General features: G+C 36.9%; 1 protein-coding gene and 2 pseudogenes across 10 annotated transcripts in view; 2 read left to right on the forward strand and 1 right to left on the reverse strand.

The window, feature by feature from the left end:
* The window catches only part of LOC101440731 (thiamine pyrophosphokinase 1 pseudogene), a 139,243-nt pseudogene extending 138,272 nt beyond the window's left edge, over positions 1 to 971 (reverse strand).
* A 41-nt stretch (positions 972 to 1,012) lies between these two features.
* THUMPD3 (THUMP domain 3 tRNA guanosine methyltransferase) overlaps positions 1,013 to 20,589 on the forward strand; it is a 30,817-nt gene continuing 11,240 nt past the window's right edge. For 3 of the 10 annotated variants that reach the window (XR_011647556.1, XM_058288686.2, XM_071212210.1), the window contains exons 1-6: positions 1,013 to 1,127; positions 2,461 to 2,749; positions 3,697 to 3,774; positions 11,717 to 12,196; positions 14,117 to 14,247; positions 18,797 to 18,866. Coding sequence is in view for 8 of the 10 variants with exons in the window: in XM_058288686.2 (XP_058144669.1) it covers positions 2,495 to 2,749; positions 3,697 to 3,774; positions 11,717 to 12,196; positions 14,117 to 14,247; positions 18,797 to 18,866 (1,014 nt within the window). In the remaining 2 variants the exon portion in view is untranslated. Of the gene's footprint in view, positions 1,128 to 1,344; positions 1,535 to 2,460; positions 2,750 to 3,696; positions 3,775 to 11,716; positions 12,197 to 14,116; positions 14,248 to 18,796; positions 18,867 to 20,589 lie in introns of those variants that run through there. The other 7 variants (XR_009183633.2, XM_058288687.2, XM_023589523.3 and 4 more) reach the window with 6 other exon arrangements.
* On the forward strand, positions 3,883 to 5,067 carry LOC139437688 (heterogeneous nuclear ribonucleoprotein A3 pseudogene; annotated as a pseudogene).

Raw genomic sequence — 20,589 nt, forward strand, 5'->3', positions numbered from 1 at the left:
CTGTTGCTATGGATTTGCCTATTCTGTATCCTTCATATAAATGGAATCATACAATATGTGGTCTTTTGTGTCTGGCCTTTTTTTACTCACCCTAATGTTTCCAAGGTTCATTCATGTTACAGGATGTATCAGTACACCATTCCTTTTCATTGCTGAATAATTACACCACATTTTGTTTATCCACTCATTTATTGGTGCACACTTGGTGTCCTTCCACCTTTTTTTTTTTTTGCTATTGTAGATAAAGTTCCTATGAATATCTGTGTACAAGTTTTTGTGTTTTTAATAGCTCACCAGCAATTTTGATTATAGCCATTCTTGTGAATATGGAAGAGGTTTCATTATGGTTTAATTTGGATATCCTTAATGGCTAAGAATGTTGAGCATCTTTTTATGTATTTAACCATACATGTATTTTCTGTGAAGAAATGTCTATTCAAGTCCTTTGCCCATTTTTAAACTGGATCATTTGTTTTTTTGTTGTTGAGGTTTAAAAGTCTCCTTTTAAAACAAATTGTGCTGTTTTTTTTAAAAGTCTATTTTAAAAGTAAATAATAGAGCAATTGGGCAAAAATAGTGAAGGCAGTATGTGACCCATAGACAAGTTTGACTAACACTGCTTATGGGTTGAAAGCAAGCATTCTGGAGTCACACCACGTGGGTTAAAATCCCAGCTCTGACTCTAAGTCTCCACGTCTTACATTTTGTCAAAATATTTAACCTCTTTGACACTCAATTTCTCCAGCTTTAAAATGGTGATTCTGGTGGTGCCACTTCAGAGTTGTTGGGAGGAGCAAACGAGGTGGCGCGAGTGAAGTGCTTACCCAGTGCTTGGTACGGCTGTTAGCCATTACTATGTCAGGTGACGTAACCCACTGCTCATCAAGTTCAGCTTGCAGAGGTCCTGTACCCAATCTCAGGAGCAAGCGCCCACGCACTAGCCCCCACAGCACAGACAGCTTTGTGCGCATGCCCCTCGCTCGACGACCTAGCCCGGGCGCCCGCCCCTAGCGGAGCAGCGGTCTGACTTCCGTTTCCGGGGGTTGGTGAAGAGGCTTCCGGCGGCGTGATCTGAGCACGCTGTTCCGGCGTGGTGCCCTAGGCTGAGGAGTCTGCGGTAGCCGCCGGTAACCGGGCGGGAGTGGGAGTGGCCGGGTGTGACGGCCTATGGCCCTTCAGCCTGGGACGCGGGAGCTGGGGACGCATTTGGGCGCCCTCGGAGGGTTGACCTTCGCTTTGCTGCTGCGGTCCCCCAACGGGCCACAGCGTAGTTACGGCGGGTGAACGTCGGTTTCGAGCCGTAGCCGTGTCTAACGGCGTATCCTTTCTTGCTGCCTCCATTAGGCCTTTACCGTCTCCGCGAGATTCTCGTCTCCGCTGACCCTGCGGTGGGAGTCGGGAGATAAGGGTTCTGTGCCAGCCTGCGCCAATGATTGGCTTTGTGATCTGGTGCGGGACACATCCTTTTACTGAGCTTCAGTTGCCTTCTATAGAAGATAAAGATATAATCGCAGTGATTGTGGACTCCTTAAGGGCAAGTGCTGAGTTTTATTAGTGTTAAAACACTGTTGCCTGTTCCTAGCACAGAACAAGGCACACTGCGTACTTAAGTTCTTTTGGGTCACAATCCCTTTAGAAAATATGATGAAAGCTATTGATCCCCATCTCCTAATATTACCCCATCCCCACCCCTGCTCAGAATCATGAAATTTGACTTAAAGTTTCAGATATTTCACAGACTTCCCCTGAAGCCCATCCATGAATCCCAGAGTGGCATGTAGGAATCATTCGCATATTCGTAGTTTTTGGATAGTAGGTGTTTAGTTAATCATTTTTAAGTCACTATGCACTTCACAGAAGAGAAACGAAATAGCCTATTAGCAAGTTTTAATCATGTGCTTGGCCATGTGCCAATCTAATTTTAATCTTCCCAACAATTCAATGAGAAAAGTATTATTTAATTCCCATTTTGAGATGAGGAAACTGAGGCTTGGGAGAATTAACTTGCTTTAGGTCATTCAGCTATTGAATAGTGAGGACAAGAATTCAAAGTCATGTCTATCTGAAAATCCAAAGCCCTGTGTTCTTAATCATGAGCTACAAGGACTAGATGCAGAAATATATTTGTGCTCTGTAGCCGCCTCTGTATTTGGATTGCTAACTGTTGTAGTTGACCCAAAACCAAACTGCATGCCATGGAAATACTCTGTCTCCTTTTCTTCCATAGTACCAGCATTACTTGTTTAATAATGACACCATGTTTTATACAGCCTGCACTTTGTACTTATATTCATTCTATTCTTTTATCTTTGGTGAATGCTTAATTAGTGTGTTTACTAAATTCAGCCATATCTGTTGTCTTGCCTTGTTCAGCCTGCCCTCCAAAACATGTTTTTAATTATCATTGAAATATGAAGTAATAATGTTTCAGCTTTTTTTCTTCTTCTATACTGTTTAAAGGGACCAAATTAGGGATCTTGGAGGCACTGCCAACATGTCTGACATTCAAGAAGCCACTAACCAACTCTTGGATGTAAACCTTCATGAGAACCAGAGGTCTATACAGGTGGCTGAAAGTGCCTTCAGAAGTGAGTCTGAGTATCTCCAAGTCACTATTGGAGCCACCGTACCTACTGGGTTTGAGCAAACAGCTGCAGATGAAGTGAGAGAGAAACTGGGATCATCATGCAAAATCAGCAAAGACCGGGGCAAGATATATTTTGACATTTCAGTGGAAAGTCTGGCTCAGGTTTGCATGTAGCAATATTTAAAATAATTTTTAAAATATGTCAGTCTACATTTACTTTGTAGTTTACAAGCCTCTCTGGAATCTTTTTTTTCACTCTGCCCTAAATCAGGTGATTTTAAAATATTGACTGTGTTTTCTATTAGATTTAGATTTGGAAGTTTGACTAGTAGGTTTGTTATATTTTTAGAAGTGATCCTAGTACTTCCTAAGAATAAATTCACCAGAAAGAATCCCATGTGACTTATGAAGGAATTTCAAGTATTTACTACACTTTGAATTTATTTTCTTTAGTTTCTGGCTCTAGGCTTCAGTGACAAAGTGTTGTATGAGAGATTTTTTTAAAAAATCTACATCAAAGAAATTATTTTCTCTGTCATATCCTCAGCTCTTAGTGTTGGCATATTTTAGGCACCCTATGTGCAAATATATAAGATGAATTGGAGAGCATATTCCATCCAGTATTTTTGTAATACCCTAAGCAGTTTTGTAGCTTTGAAGGTAGGACCTAGTACTATTGTCTTCACTAATTATTCAGTTTAGGAGGAATAAGCAATTTGACCAGGGTCACTCAGCTAGTAATCACAGCGCTAGGGCACAAACTTCATTCTCTTAACCACTGCAATATACAGTGTATGGCAGAAAGCCATGAGGAAAATATAGTGTAGTCCCACTTGCTATATTGGTCTTTCCCCTTGCCCCCAAACCCAGTTGCCCATATAACACTTCAAGCTTCTATCTGTCCTCCTCTTTCTGAAAGGCAGAAGCTGATAGGTAGTCAAATACATGGGAGATTGGCAGTATGTTTTATGTAATAGTAATTCTAAGTACAAATTATGGCTTTTAACTGCTTAAAAACCATTGTACTGATTTTTATATTGAAATGTTGACAATTTATGTTATTCAAAAGCTTTCTCAGAAATTTGTTTCTAACTTTTTTTCCTTCCCAGGTTCACAGTCTGAGATCAGTTGATAACTTGTTTGTGGTTGTTCAGGAGTTTAAAGATTACCAATTCAAAGAAACAAAGGTGAGCTATCCCAAACATTAGGCCTTTCCTCTTCCTCTCCATCCCATATTGAATCTGAGTTGGAGGACGTGAGTCCGGTCTCAAAATTGAGGTAAACCATCGCCTGGTTGCCCCCAGCCCGACTCTAGCCATCAGCTTCATTGCTCGGGGGTGGAGGGCCATGATCCAAAGGAACTGGAACAGTTGAGAAAACTGTTTATTGGTGGTTTGAGCTTTGAAATTATGGATGATAGTTTAAGAGAACATTTTGAGAAACAGGGCACAGCTACAGATTATGTGGTGGTGAGAGACCCCCAGACAAAATGTTCCAGAAGCTTTGGTTTTATGACTTATTCTTGTGTTGAAGAGGTGCGTACAGCAATGAGTGCTTGACCACACAAGGTTGATGTGTATGTAAATTCAAAGAGCTAGAGGGTTCTGTAAAGCCTAGTGCCAATCTGAAAGTGAAGAAAATTTTTGTTGGTGGTATTAAAGATACAAAAGAATATAATTTGAGAGACTACTTTGAAAGTATGGCAAGATTGAAACCATATGAGTTATGGAAGCCAGACAGAGTGGAAAAAAGAGAATATTTGCATTTTTGACTTTTGATGATCATGATGCATTTGATAAAACTGTTCAGAAATACCACACTATTAATGGGCATAATTGTGAAGTGAAAAAGATCCTTTCTAAGCAATAGATGCAGTCTGCTGGATCACTAAGAGGTTATGGAGGGGATCTGGCAACTTTATGGGCCATAGTGGGAACTTCAGCCATGGTTGAAACTGGTGGAAGAGGATGTTATGGTAGTGGAGGTTGTGGCAGCAGAGGTAGTTATGGAAGAGGTGATGGTGGCAACTATGGCAGTGGTCCTGGTTATAGTAGTAGAGGGGATTATAGTGGTGGAGGACCAGGATATAGAAACCAAGGTGGTGGATGTGGTGGTGGTGGAGGATATGATGGCTACAAGGAAGGAGGAAATTTTGGCAGTGTTAACTATGGTGGTGGTGGGAACTATAACAATTTTGGAAATTATAGTGGACAACAGCAATCAAATTATGGACCCATGAAAGGGGGCAGTTTTGGTGAAAGAAGTTCAGACAGTCCCTATGGTGGTGGTTATGGATCTGGTGTTGGAAGCCATGGATATAGTAGCAGAAGGTTCTAAAAACTCAACAGAAAATGGCTACAGTTCTTAGCAGGAGAGAGAGTGAGGAGTTGTCAGGAAAGCTGCAGGTTACTTTGAGACAGTCATCCCAAATACATTAGAGGAACTGTAAAAACCTGTCACAGAAGGAACAATGATCCATAGTTAGAAAAGCTGCTGCAGCTTAAACAGGAAACCCTTCTTGTTCAAGACTGTCATAGCTGTTTGCAAAAAGTGCAGCTATTGATTAATGCACTGCAGTGTCAATTAGATGTACATTCCTGAGGTCTTTTATCTGTTGTAGCTTTTTCTTTTTCATTATATCAGGTATACTGCCCTGTAAATTGTGGTACCAAGGCAAAAAAAAATTTTTTAACTTAAAAAAAAAAAGACATCAAAGTTTATAAGAAATAAAACAAATTGACTTTCTTATTCAAGATATAAACCTTACATTAGCCTTGCTGACGTATATGGTTCCAAAATAGAATTACTTCCAGACTGTGAAACAAAGAGCAAGTGACAGTTTGTGTCATCTACAAATAACACTTTCTCTCAACATTATGTTTTTCCTCTGCTTTCTTCTCTAACTTCAGTTTTTGAATTAAAGCCAAAGTAATATCTAAATACTCTTTCAGTTGTTAGGACAACAGCTTTGTCTCCAACTCATGTTTTGATTGATTCCCAAATATTCAGCTGTTGCCTTAGCCGAAGGTTGAAAATAGATCACAGTAAGGATTTTAGTATTTTTCCACATTTCTTTTTGGTCAGGTTTCCAGAGTCAAATACTTAAAAAGGGTTTTCTATCAATTTTATTGACAATCTTAGAACTATCTTCTTTCTTTTTTTTTAAACTATGATATGCTGCCTAATTCTGTAATTTTTGTTTATTGGCAACAGGTTGAATTCCAAAACATTATTTGCATACCAATCAATTTATATACTGTGAACTCACAGACTAGATCAAAATAAAACCAGACCTAAAAGAATTCAGACTGAAAATAGATGACTTTTACTAACTAAAAATGTAACTTTCAGTACATCTTATAACTCTTCAGACTTCTGATAGTCATTGCCAACAGAGTCATATTTATGAAACTAATAAATAATAGGCTATTGAAAAATTTTTGCTGCAAGTGTCCATCTTAAATTCCAGCCTCTAACTTAGCATGGCATTAGTAATATTTTCTTAAATTTTTGTGTTTTTACCATCCTTGAATTTGTTCTCTTTTGGACGTTTATTTATTTATTTACTTTTAAGATTTATTTTTTTAATTTCTTTCTTTCCCCTTCCCCCCCCCCCCCACTCCAGTTGTCTGCTCTTTGTGTCTATTCGCTGCGTGTTCTTCCGTGTCCGCTTTCATAGTTGTATTGTTGTCAGTGGCACCAGGAATCTATGTCTATTCTTGTTGCGTCATCTTGCTGCATCTTTTAGACATTTAGGATCTGGAATTAGTGGTGAATTTGATTATTACTGAATGATTCTACATGAGCCACCTTTTAGAGTTAGTTGCCTTGAAAGTAAGCACAAAAGAGGTTCCCAGTAGAAGTCTCATAAAAAGAGCAGCAAAGATTAAGGCATATTTTCAAATCTGCACAAGGGAAACTTCTATGAGTCTGACCTTAAGAAACTGTTAAATTCTTCACTTTGTACCCTTAAATCAGAACATACCCCAGGACAACCCCATTTTTAAACATTTGCTTGTAGCTTTCATTCTGTTGACTGAATTTATTCTTTGTTGAGTTATACTTTCCCTCATCTTATAAAGAACCTGTTAAAGTATTCTAATGAGTTATTTTTTAATTTTCAGATCATGTCATGAATTTCTTAGCCCTTGAAAGAAAAAAAGACTAGCAAATCTTTTATTTATTTGAGTTTTTAAGCCAGGTAATACATGTAATTAGAGCAAAGTTATACAAGCTAAAATTATATACAGTGAGAAGTAAGTCTTTGCTCCTATATCCCCATGCCATACAGTCCCCTCCCTGGAGGCAACAGTTACTACCAATTTCTTGGCTATCCTTCTAGAGACATTTTATTTATATATATATAATGTATTTACATAAATGGAAGCATACTGTTCATACTGTTCTGTGCTGCGCTTTTTTCCATGTTATTTGGAGATCATACCAGTATCATTATTGGAATTGGAGTTGCATATATTCCATTGTGTTGCTGTATTGTAATTTAACCAGTCCCATTTTAGTTTGTCCTAGTCTTTTGCTGTTACTGTGGTGCAAAGCATATCCCATGTACAATATTCTGCATATTCAATCTGAACGTCACTTTCTGCATAATAGGAGATTTTTTGCCATATTTACCATTATGACAAGCTTTTGGATTTAATCACATTTATGTTACATGTTCTGCTTTTGTTTTCCTTTTTTAATATTTTGCTTTATGGCATGTGTTTTCTTTTTTCAAGAACACATGCTTTTTTATTGTTTGGAAGGTTCATACTTGTACTCTGTTCCTTTTTTTTTTTTTTTTTTTTTTTTTAAGATTTATTTATTCCACCACACCCCCATTGTTTGCACTCGCTGTCTGCTCTCTGTGTCTGTTCCTCATCTTTTAGGAAGCATTGGGAACTGAACCCAGGACCTCAAATGTGGGAGGAAGGCACCCAGTCACTTAAACTACCTCCGCTCCCCGCATATGTTCCTCATTGCGTCAGCTTGCTGCTTGTCATCTTTAGGAAGCACGGGGAACCAAACTGGACCTCCCGTGTGTTAGGCAGGCACCCAACTGAAGAACAATGAGTAAATTAGTATTATTTCCACTTCTCCCTTCCTTCCTCTCTACCTCCCAGTTTTAGTTAATTATATTATTTTTCTCAGGGCTGATATGTATGTCTTTACATATACTTATCTTTTATTATCAGCTTTAACTTCTTTGACCTCCAGGTATAAAAAATTTCAGGTATCATTGTGCTTAAATTGCTTCTTTTCTCTTCCTGCCTTTCCCCTCCAACTACATGCCACAGTTTGTAGCATTAACATTCTGTTTTGTAATTATAATCCCTATGTTATATATATTATTTTTTTCCCATTTTTTTAAAACAAATCACTTTTATTGTTATATTAATAATGCATACAATTTATCCGAAATGTACAATCAATGGTATTTGGTATATTCACATAGTTGTGCATTCTTCACTTCAGTCATTATTAGAGCATTTTCATTATTTCAATAATAATAAAAAACAAACAAAATTCCTCACCTCTCAATCTCTTTTTCCCCTGTTTTACATAGCTGCTATTTCTGGCTATTCTTGCATAATTATTTATTTATCAACCAGTTTTATTGAGATATATTCACATATCAAAAGTGTTATTTTGTATTTTTTTATATATATATGTGTGTGTGTGTTATGTATATATAGATTATAGGCAATAGTTTGGATATAAAATTTGGAGTCTTGCTTTTCTTTCTTAAGGCTGCCATAGCAGTGTTCCTTCTTTATTAGCGTTAAATGTTGCTGTGGAAAACTTGGAGGCCATCCTGATATTCCACTCCTTTAGATGTTGCTATCTTGATATTTACGCTTGATGCCCAGATAATTTTTAATCTTCGAAGTCTAATAACTTTTAGCCATACAGGATATGTATCACTCACTGTTGATAATTCCTTGTCAGGACAGGTCAGTCTTTAGAGAGATTCAAATTCACTTACATTTGCAGAAAGTTTTCTTGAATTATTTGAAAAAAAAAAATTATACATTTGTAGGATTGCTTTTGACTATCTTTCCTCTTTTATCAGTGCTCTCTAATCCTTTTTCCTTTTTTTTTAATCCCCATTTTATTTGCCTGGTTTTTCTCAACATCCCTTACTGTGTTTTCAGCAGTGTCTTATATGTGCTGCCTTCAGTGGAGTCTTCACTTCTGTAATGGTTTTATTTTTTATTCCTCTTTTTCTTTGAACTCTACAAGCTACTGTTTAATCTTCTGTTGGCTCACCTTATTTTCTTTCTGCTTTTTTATTTCTGGCTGTGAGCTCTTATTTTATAAAAAGTATTTCCTCATTACATTTTTTGATGTCATGTCATTGTGTTTGGTAAGTTTGCAGCTTCTGTGTGGCAGTGTTTTTCTGATCACTTTTTTATCTATTTGTTTTTCTTTCCTCCTTTTCCTTTTGCTACTTTTGTATAAATGCTGTGCAGTTCTCTTTTGATAACTGCTCATCTTTGAATGAGGCAGTTCCTCTTGGACCTGCTATTTATAAGAGGCTTTTGTGGTGGGAGAATCTAGGAACAAGTTCCAGGCTTGCAGGAAGTCTCCTTGGCTCACACTAAAGTTCCTTCTGACAAAAAATTGTGGGTGAACAAGTTCCTCTGCTGTTGCTTCTTTAAAAAAACACACACACACAAAAAAAACAACAAAACAAAAAAAGAAAAACCAGCATTGCTGACAGAGTGATTTCTGTACCACTGAATGAGTTCTTTTAACCTTTTCTTTTAACCTTTACTTCTCCTTAGCCTGAAGTGTTCAGCAGCTGTAGGGTTATTCACTGTACAGAGTAACTTTCCCTCACTCTATGTCACCAACAGACAATTTACAACAAATTCAGCATGCCTCTGAGATTCTTTGTTCAGCCCTCATTTCCCTCCCCTGCTTCTCCTTTATACAAATGAGGTTTAGGGAAGTTTCCACTGGTAGTCCATGCATGTAATTACTTCTTTACTGCTATTCCAAACAAGATTTTTTTTTGCTACATAATAAATCTGTGCTTTCCTCTTCGTCTGAGATCTGGAGGCTTTCTCTTCCTGTCAACTGTCTTCCTGTACCTCTCTTGGAACCTTCACTACATTTGGGAATTCTTATGATATGGTTCAAGGTTACAGATGTTATCTAGAATCAGTAAAGATGGAGTTGGTTTTGTAACTTTCTCTTTTACAATGGTTTCTGAGGAAAGAAAGGGGCCATGCCAGTTTTATTCCACCATGTTAAACTTACAGGTCCTCTACTGGCTCTTTACAGGGAAATTATTTATAAATAGAATTGAATTTGCTAAACTTGAAGTTTGACATTATTTCAGCAGATTTCAAATAATATCAAAGCCTTCCCTCAAAATTCCATTTCAAGTCTCAATTTTATCAGTCAGCATTGATTTCTTTCTGCTTTGATCTGCAATAGCATATACTGTCTGTACCAGCATCATGCAGTAAAACTTTCATGATGGAAATGTTCTGTTTAGGCTTTCTAACATGGTGGCCAGTAGCCATTAGTACCTGAAATGTGGCTAGTATCACTAATGAACTGAATTTTTAATATTAATTAATTTAGATTTAAGTAACTACACATGGCTAGTGACTACTCTATTCTATTGGACAGAGCAAGGCGGTACCACCCATTTACTCATATATTACATTTAATCATATATTTAATCATATATTTCCCAGGAGGTGTTTATTTTTTTGCATTAAATCACATTTTTTATTGACAAGAATGAAGTAACATAAATTTGGAACTAAAGGCTCTGCACAGGCTTTCCTCCTCCTCAGAGCTGTTTATTGAACCCTTCTTATATGCCAAGCATTGTTGTAGGCATGGGCTCATATCAGTGATTGAGACAGATTAAGTTGTTTCCACCATGCACTTCTGGGAGGAGACTTGATGGTGAACAAGTAGATACATAAACCTTGCAATGTCAGATAATGCTAAGTACTGTCAAGAAAATAAAACAGGAAGAAAATGACTTTACATAGAGCATGATGTTTATTTCCAAAAGCTATTTAATAATGAAAAAGGAGCAAGTGTAGTGCAAAGAGACCACATGAAGCAGAATTGGAAGTGAAGGAGTAAATGGTCCTGAGAAAAAGGCAGGGTTCAGATTGTGTTGGGCTTTTTAAGAAATTTAGGTTTTCTACGTGCAGTGGGAAGCTACTGTACCAAGAATGTTCAGCAAGGGAGGGTTGTGCCTGGATTTACTTTTTCAAAAGATAGCTCTAGATACTATTTAGACTTTGGATAGATAAACTGCTTTAGTTTTAGGGTTTTTTAAAAACTTTTACTTAAAATAATTATATACATACTATATATATCGTGTATGCATATGTATAGTTTTTTTATTTTAAAACTTTTATTTCTTAAAATTATATACATGTATACACAGCACAAAGTTCAAGATAAAAAAGGAAGTTAATGAGACTTGTCTTTCATCCACCTACTTGCCCTCCATGAAGGTAACCACTGTTAACAGTTACTACTGAAATTTTAATCTTGAAGCCCTACTGTTGATCTACCATTCTGTCTTGTTGTTTTTCTTTAGTAGCTTAATTTGTATGTATCATACTTACCAATGAGATATTAATTTTTTAAGCATGGATATTATTTTATATTAACTTTTTTTCTTTTTAATTTTTTAAATTAATTTATTAAAATATTTTTATTTCCCCCCACCCCCCCGTTGTTTGTGCTCACTGTCTTCTCTCTGTGTCTGCTCATTGTGTGCTTGTCTTCTTTTTTAGGAGGCAGTGGGAACCGAACCCAGGACCTCCAATGTGGGAGGGAGGCGCCCCCTGGCTTGAGTCACCTCAACTCCCGCTTGTTGTGTCTCTCATTGTATTTCCTCATTGTGTCTCTTTGTTGTATCAGCTAGCCACATCAGCCTGTCTTCTTTAGGAGGCACTGGGAACTGAACTTGGGACCTCTTGTGTGATAGGTGGGCGCCAAACCACTAGAGCCATATCCACTTCCTTTGTCTTTTTTTTAAAACTCCTACCCCCAATATAAAAATTAATGTAGTCTGTAAGCAAAGTAGGGGTTTAATTGATCAAAGTGGTGAGAAATGAATGGATTTTATTCTCTCCTTTTTAGGAAGAAGTTCTAAAGGATTTTGAAAACTTAGCAGGGAAGCTTCCATGGTCAGATCCTTTGAAAGTATGGAAAATCAACACCAGTTTCAAGAAAAAAAAAACAAAGCGTAAGAAAATAAACCGTAATTCAAATAAAGGGAAGATTAATAATGGACAAGGAGATAAAATAGATGAGAAAGATGTTAAAAAAGAGTGCACTAACAACAGCTTAGATGCACATTTCTTAGACTACTATGAAAATCCAGCCATCAAAGAGGAGATATCAACATTAGTAGGTGATGATTTAGTATCTTCCAAAGAAGATGAGACTGATGAAAGCTCAAGAGAAGAAATTGAACCTCAAGTGCTGAAGTTTAGAGTCACATGCAACAGGGCAGGAGAGAAACATTGCTTTACGTCAAATGAGGCTGCAAGAGATTTTGGGGGTGCCGTTCAAGAGTATTTTAAGTGGAAGGCTGACATGACCAACTTTGATGTGGAGGTAGGTGTAGACTCTGATTGTGATGATTCAAGAAGGCTGTTGTTAAAGATAGGTAGAATATTTAGACTACCCCAATCTTAAAATGAAACTAATGCCACAGAACTAATAGCATGTAATTAGAAGAGCATGGGCTTTGGAGACAGATCTAGTCCAAATTTTGACTCCACTGCTGTGTAATTTTGGGTAAAGTAATCTCTCTCTGTCTCTATTTCAAATGGAGGCAATATAGTATATAAAATACCTTTAAGGTGCCCTGAGCGTTAAATGAGATAATATAGTTAAGTCATTGGCATGATACCTGATGTATATTAAGTGTTCACTAGATGGGAGAAAATAATTGGTGTTTTCTAATGTCTAATCTGGTACATTTTACTGTATTACACAAATTTTATTTTCAGATTATAAAGTTCAACCAGATTAAAAACAATTATTTTGTTTTTGTGTGTCCTGGTTGCACAGTTTTGCTAAGAGTGGAGGATATTTTTAAAGCAAACCTACCTCCTCAAATCAGGACATCAGTGCTAATAACCTAGAGCCAGCTCTTCTCTTAAAACCTGCTAGAGTCCCAAACCCAAATATTAACTCATGGTTCCTTTTCTTAGCATGCTTAATCTCCTTGGGCCCTGTCCTTTCTTACATAGGTGATTCACTTGTGGATATTATGAACTAGAATCTTTAAATTTCTGGCTTTTTTTTTTTTTTTTTAATCACCAAGTCATTTCTGTTGTTTTTAAAGGGACTTTTAAATCTGGGGCAAGTCACTTAGTCTCTCTGTAACTTTTTTTTCGGGGGGGGGGGCATATCACATCGGAGAGTAATTCCCCATTCTGTTTTTTTAATCCCTCATAGAGCCATTGTGAGAGTGTATAGGCTAACCAGAACAGTGATGTCCAGAAGCTAGCAGGGTGGCTCAGAGCACAAATTCTGGAGACATTTGCCTGGGTTCAAACTCCAACTGTATCTTACAAGGCAGAATGAGCTAACCTCTTTGTGCCTCATTTTTTCATCTGTAAAAGGGAGATAATAAGAATACCTATTTCAGAGGGTGTTAATATGTAATGAGGTGATGAATGTAAAGCATTAGAATAGTGCCTAGTATGTAGTAACTGCTATCTGAGTGTCAGCTGCTGTGGCTGAGATCCTGATAAGGAGGAAATGGAAGTGATTTAGATGGAATATTGAGGGACATATCTTATTTTTATTTGAATAGTTTATATTTAACTGTGTGTTAGCAAAAATATAACCAGTACAAAAAAACCATTATTTCACAAACATTATTACTTAAATACTGAGATAGCAACATAATGGGTGATAAAGCAAATGTGACACAGCATTACCAGTGGTGAGTCTAGGTGAAGGTTTTATTATTCCTTGTGCCAGTGCTCTTGCAACATTTCTCTATGTTTGAAATTTTTTCCAAAATAGTTAACAGATGTTTTTAAAGTATATTAAAAAACCATAAACCTGCAAAACTATGTTTGCATTATAAAAATTTGAGGGAAATCTGGTTGTAGCCAATTTACAATGAATGGAAAGAAAAGAATAAAATAGATTTAAAATTAAACAAAAAGTAGTATATACTCTATGATCCATTTACATGTAGTTCAAAAAAAGCAAATCTAATCTGGTGTTACCAGTCAGATTAATGATTATCATGAGGGTAATGACTGGGAGAGGTTAGAGGAACCTTTTGGGGGTACAGAGAATATCCTATATGTTAATTTGGATGGTGGCTAAAAGTGTATATATAGGTAAAACTTCATGGAAGTTAGGATTTGTGTACTTTAATGTGTATAAAGTATTCTTCAATAAAAAAATTTAACAATAAAAATTGATAAAGTCTAACATAAAATTTACTCAAATTGCCATTTGAACAATCCTAAAAATATTTTCTTTTATCTTGTTTAACTTTATTAATAGGTTCTTTTGAATATCCATGATAATGAAATAGTTGTGGGCATCGCACTGACAGAAGAGAGTCTCCACCGAAGAAATATTACACATTTTGGACCTACAACTCTTAGATCTACTCTTGCCTATGGGATGCTCAGGTAAAAGAATGGGTTTGCCATCCAGATTAAAGTGACACCTTGTTTTGAATTTTCCCTTCAAAGCACTTTAATTTTTGTGAGGCATTATGTTGGAATTTTGTGGGTAAACAAGATAAAAAGCTAATGATATGGGGAAGCGGCTGTGTCTCGATCAGTTGGGCTCCCGTCTACCATATGGGAGGCCCTGGGTTGGTGTCCCGGGGCCTTACCCAGGGCCTCCTTGTGAAGTCAGGCTTGCCCACACGCTGCAGAGAGCCGCCAGCCAGCAAGTGCCGCAGAGAGCCGACTCAGCAAGTTGACGCAACAAAAAGGGAGACAAGCAAAAACGCAGAAGAATGTGCAGTGAGTGGACACAGAGAGCAGACAGCAAGCAAGCCGCAAGGGGTGGGAGGGGAATAAATAAATAAAAATAAATACACAGAAGAATGCACAGTGAATGGATACAGAAAGCAGACAGCAAGCAAAAAGCCATGGGGGGGGGGAGGGGAAGCCAATCTGTTTCTTTCCCCTTTATCTAACATTGACTCCTGTGGTCCTGAAAGTACCACTTAATTACTGTCTCAGTTTTTCATTCTGCAATTACATTATGTCAGGAATTAGAGTGAATTTTGCTTTGTTCCTTTCTGTGCAGTGAAGCAGATGAAAGCTGAGACGGTTTTTTCTCTCAGAAAAAAAGTTTGACACCTCTATAAAAATACTTAGGCATGTTCTTTTCCTTTTTATGTCATCTCATTTACCTATCTCAATTTTCAGTACTGTTTAAAAACACTAAACTGGTAAATAGAATCTATATTGAAAAGATACTGTGACAGGCCAACATTTATAGACAAAATCAGTTGATGATCAACATAAGAAAACATTTTTGAACAAAATAATATCTAAAAACATTTTTGTTTAAACAGTAATTCTAGTAGATTTCTTTTTAAAAACAAAGCTTAAAAAAAAAAACCCTTCAGAATATCACCTCACACTATAATGAAGCAGCATCCTAAATTTAAGAACTCAGAGGATGGGTTTAGAAAGCAAGGATGGCATAAGAGATTCATATACTCACAACTGAGATAAGCCTCGAAGCAAAGGCAGCGTGCAGTCAAGTACATTTAATTCAGAAAAGGGAAGAAGGAATGCTTGGCTGGTACAGAAGCTATCTTAAGGTGACAAATGGGGAAAGTTTTAACTGAATTACCATTTTGAAATGTAATTTCAGTTAATTTTATCTAATAGAGAAAATAATTTTCCTTTTGTGAAATCTACCATCACAGTATAAAATGTAACTTGTTCCTCTTTAAAAATAGGTGGAATCACCTGTATCACATAGCGTCCACAGTTATATCCAGTAGGTGTGTACACACCTGTATGAAAAGAGAGAAACCTTTAAGCATTATAGAGGCAATGAAGTGCAGGTTCATGTTTTTCAATAAGCATTACATTGCCCAGGCCTCTAGCGTTTAAGGAGCACAAATTAAGAATCTTGTTTTGCCTGGAATCTCACCATGAAATGATGACAGTAGTTAAATTAGCTGAGTGCCCAATATGTACTAGATGTTGTACTGAGTTGTTTTACATTAATTATCTCCTTTCTTCTCTACAGTGAAATTACAGACTTACCCATTAGGAGGAAAAATGTGTAAAACGTGTAAATGAACACATAGAGAACCTTTACTTATATTTTTTCATTTTATACTTAAAGCAGCCCAGGGATCATCCTGAAATTTTCCACTTTGCAAAGTGCAAGATGTAGTTTTCCCTCTCCTTTGTCCTTCTCCCTTTTATTAGGTGCTTCTTTCCACCACTTGGATAAGTTTATTTTTCTCTAAGCTTCCATTTTTCAGACTGCAAAATGGGTTTGATACAGGACTTAAAGGATTAGGGAGGATTAAATGCAGAAACATATGCAAATACCTAATATATACAGTGCCTGGCATGTCCTGGTGGTAAAAAATACTATTTCCCTCTCTTCCCATCTTTGCTTCATCTTTTATTCTACTCATCCACAATTCACAGTTTAACACAACAGAAATGTATTGATTCAGTGACAGTAATAGCACATTGGGCTTATTTGATTAAGGAAGAGTTCATAGTCTTCATACATTTAACAAACACTTATTGACTATTAACTGCCAGGCATTATGGTAGAAGCCAGAAAAATAAAGAGAATGAGAAACCTAAGTAAACTAGTTTAAGATATAAGGAGGCATAAAAGTGATAATTGGGCAGAGTGAGCTTATTGAAAAGATTTTGAGACTCCAGTCTTTGAGAATCCAAGAAAAAATTTAAACCATGCCTCAAGAAAGATAGGAACTAAATCTTGGAAACCATCAGAAATTTAGGCAGCCATTCTTATCTCTCCTAGGAGACTATGGGCTATTTTCTATTTTCTTTGCTCATCTTTGCACATGAATGCCCCTCCTCAAAATTTATATTTTTCCAATTTCAAACGACTGGCACATACTTCCTAGGGCTTCTAGTTCTTTATTCCAAATTCCTAGAAGAGAGGATCTGATTGACCTAGTTTCAGTCAAGTGTTTTTCCCTGAACCCATCAGCTATGGCCTGGGAGTACAGGGTTGCTTACTACCAAGAAGGTTGCCAAGATTGTGAATATAATTAATGTCATGGAGTTGTAGGCAAAAAAGTGGTTAAATGGGAAATTTTGTATTGTATATATGTTATCACAGTAAGAAAAAAAATACTGTAATTAATTGGAAAGAATGCCCTTTGGGAGCTTGTAGTCTAATCCAAAATAATTTGAAAGGGAAAAAAAAGGTTGCCGAGAATCCTCTCTACCACATGTTGAGGGGTAAGAACAGTACTACAATAAGATCCCAGTGCCAGTTATTAAGGATCTGTTTTGTGAGAGAAACAAATATTTACCTTACATGTACTAAGTGCTATAACGAAACATGAAAAGATTAGAAGGACAAAAGAAGGAAAGAAAACTACTGACTTATCTGGGAAGAGACATTTAAGCCACTAACAAATATTGCCTCTAATCCTTACTCTAGCACCTATTAGTTTGTGTCCATGGACATGTAACAATGTTTCCTTGTTCTGGCTTCCTTATCTATAAAATAGGAATAATAATAGTAACCTACAGCACAGGGTTGTTATGAGAATTAAATTAGGTAATGCATGTAAAGCATTTAAATCCATGCCTGGCAAATAGTAAGAGCTCAAAGTACAGATTACTTATATAGCAACATTATTATCTTTAAAATTAAATATGTGAGGAATACTGAATGTAACTGCCAGTAAACATATTTACTTGAGACATGTTAGAGGTGTTTTTGTTTTGTTTTTATGTAACAGTACACATTTATATATAAAATAACACTTTTAGAAAGGAATATATGTATATAAATGCATTTGAAAAGGTCTGAAGGATACAGACTAAACTCCCATCTAGGGAGTGAAATATTATTTTGGATAGTCAAAAGGGACTTTTAGTTATATGTAATGATTTTTTAAAAAAATACTAGGTACAAAGTTAACATGTAATTAACATTATATTTTTAAAAATGAATTTAGATTGCTATTCCTTCATGCTAGTATGATAGGTACTTGATTTTTAAAAAAATGATTATTTATTTTTAGTTGTGGTTAAATATACATAACATAAAAGTCATTTTAACCATTTTAAGTGGACAGTACTTTGACAATACATTGACAATACTATGTAATTTTCACCGTTAACTATTTCCAGACAGTATTCATCATCCCAAACCAAAACTCATATTCATTTAGCAATAACTTCCCCTTTCCCCTCCCACAACCTCTGGTAACCACTATTCTTTCTTTTTTTGAAAGCAGTTTTATTGAGATATATTCACATACCATACAATCCATCTGAAGTGTACAATGGCTTTTGTTTTTTTAGGAGGTACCAGGGATTGAACCGAGGACTTCAAACATGGGAAGCAGGTGCTCAAACCACTGAGCTACATCTGCTCCCCCAATCAGTGGCTTTTAGTATAATCACAGTGTTGTGTAATCACCACCACAAAATTTTTCAGAGCAATATCATTACTACAAAAAGAAAAACTCCACATCCCTTAGTAGTTACTCTCAACCCCCTTATTATTCTGCTTTCTAACTCTATGAATTTGCTTATACTATTTCATAGAAAAGAAGTCATACAATATTTGTCCATTTGTGTCTGGCTTATTTTGACAACATGATGTCTTCAAGGTTCTACCATATTGTAGCATGTACCAGCATTTCACTTCTTTCTATGGATGAATAAAATTCCATTGTGTGGATATACCACATATAGTGTATCTGTTCATCTGCTGATAGACACTTGAGTTGCTTCCACCTTTTGGCTATTATGGATAATGTCACTATGAACACTGGTGTACAAACATCTGTCTAAGTCTCTGCTTTCGGTTCTTTTTGCTGTATACCTAGGAGCAGAATAACTAGATCATATGGTAATTCTGTGTTTAATATGCTCAGGAAGTGCCAAACTTAGAGCTTCAGGAATATTAAGTGTGGAAGCCTCAGCTTTTGATTGACTCTCTTCACACAGGCTAATTTCTTCTTTCTTCCAGGCTCTGTGCTCCTCAACCTACTGATATAATAGTTGATCCGATGTGTGGAACAGGGGCAATACCAATAGAGGTAATAACTTTTCTTTAGCTTTTTTTTTTTTTTTCTTTTTTTTTTTTAAGATTTATTTATTTATTTAATTTCCCTCCCTCCCCTGGTTGTCTGTTCTCTGTGTCTATTTGCTGCATCTTGTTTCTTTGTCCGCTTCTGTTGTCGTCAGCGGCACAGGAAGTGTGGGCGGCGCCATTCCTGGGCAGGCTGCTCTTTCTTTTCACGCTGGGCGGCTTTCCTCACAGGCGCACTCCTTGTGCGTGGGGCTCCCCCACGCGAGGGACACCCTTGGGTGGCATGGCACTCCTTGCGCGCATCAGCACTGCGCATGGCCAGCTCCACACGGGTCAAGGAGGCCCGGGGTTTGAACTGCGGACCTCCCATATGGTAGACGGACGCCCTAACCACTGGGCCAAAGTCCGTTTCCCTCTTTAGCTTTTATATAAGCACATGATATATTCAGAATGTCTGGACATAATGGGCAGATTAGACATAATGAAATCATCAGGGTTGAGTCGATGGACTCAAGAAGTTTGGAAGAATTACACTAGTAAAGGTAGAACTTTTATATAAAGTATATAACTACTTAGTACAAATAGCCAAGTGCCAGAGGACTAGATAGATTGTTAGTGATGTCTATTTGCTGGATTACAGAAGAGACAGAATTACAAACTGTTAAGTCCCTTTTCTATAACAGATGAGCTAGGAAACTTGGAGATGGATAATTGAAGACATAAACTGGAGGAAAGCCATTGCACCCACTTAGATTCTTGGAGGGCATGAGTATAGTTGTAAAAAGGGGAAACCCTTTTTAGGAAGTTTGACAAGACTACATACAGAATGCTCTTGGTTTTCAAAATTACTATGAGATTGAGAGGACTCATAAAAACTGCCTAAAACCAAAGGAAGAAGTGGAAAGACATTTACTAATGGAGAACATTTAATAGTGGAGTCTCTTTGATATTATGTATACTTTTATAAACAATTTGGAAATGGGAGATCCCACTAAGAATTGCTTAAATTTGTAAAACATGGTAAATTCTTCAATACAGTATACCTAATACTATATACTATAAATAAAGGTATAACTAAAAGTGGGAATAAACTGCAGGGGGATACCGCAAGATTCTGAGTGGGCAGAAAATGGACAGATGAGCAAGTCCAAAGCACCACAAAAAAGAGAAAGTAATCCAAACTAATTAGAAAATGACATCTGTAATCTGGCAGTAAAAATCCAAGAATGCAAATACGGTAATTACATGACTACTGTTTTCTGATAGTGGCAACTAGATAAATTATTCTGGCTAAAGAGATTCACAAAGAGAAATCCCAGTTGTAAATCAAAAACAGTTCTCCAGAAAAAGCATTCTCACTCCCAAGTATTAAACCATGATATGCTTATATCTGAAATAGTAGATATGGTCACTACATGTTGAGAGATACAAGGTAGATAGAGTCCAGAATAGGGCCAAGAAAAAGAAAAGTCTTAGCTATTTCCATGTAACAATAGACATTAGAGGAAGCAGACGTGGCTTAACTGATAGAGCATCCGTCTACTATAGGATGGTCCAGGGTTCGATCCCCAAGGCCTCCAGCCCGTGTGGTAAGCTGGCCCGTGCACACTGCTGCTGTGTACAAGAAGTGCCATGCCACGCAGGGGCACTCCCACTTAAGGGTGTCCCACACGTAAGGAGTGAGCCCCTTAAGGAGAGCCACCCCACGTGTAAAAAGTGCAGCCTGCTCA

The sequence above is a fragment of the Dasypus novemcinctus genome, chromosome 26, assembly GCF_030445035.2.
Source record: "Dasypus novemcinctus isolate mDasNov1 chromosome 26, mDasNov1.1.hap2, whole genome shotgun sequence".
In the NCBI taxonomy this organism is placed as follows: domain Eukaryota; kingdom Metazoa; phylum Chordata; class Mammalia; order Cingulata; family Dasypodidae; genus Dasypus; species Dasypus novemcinctus.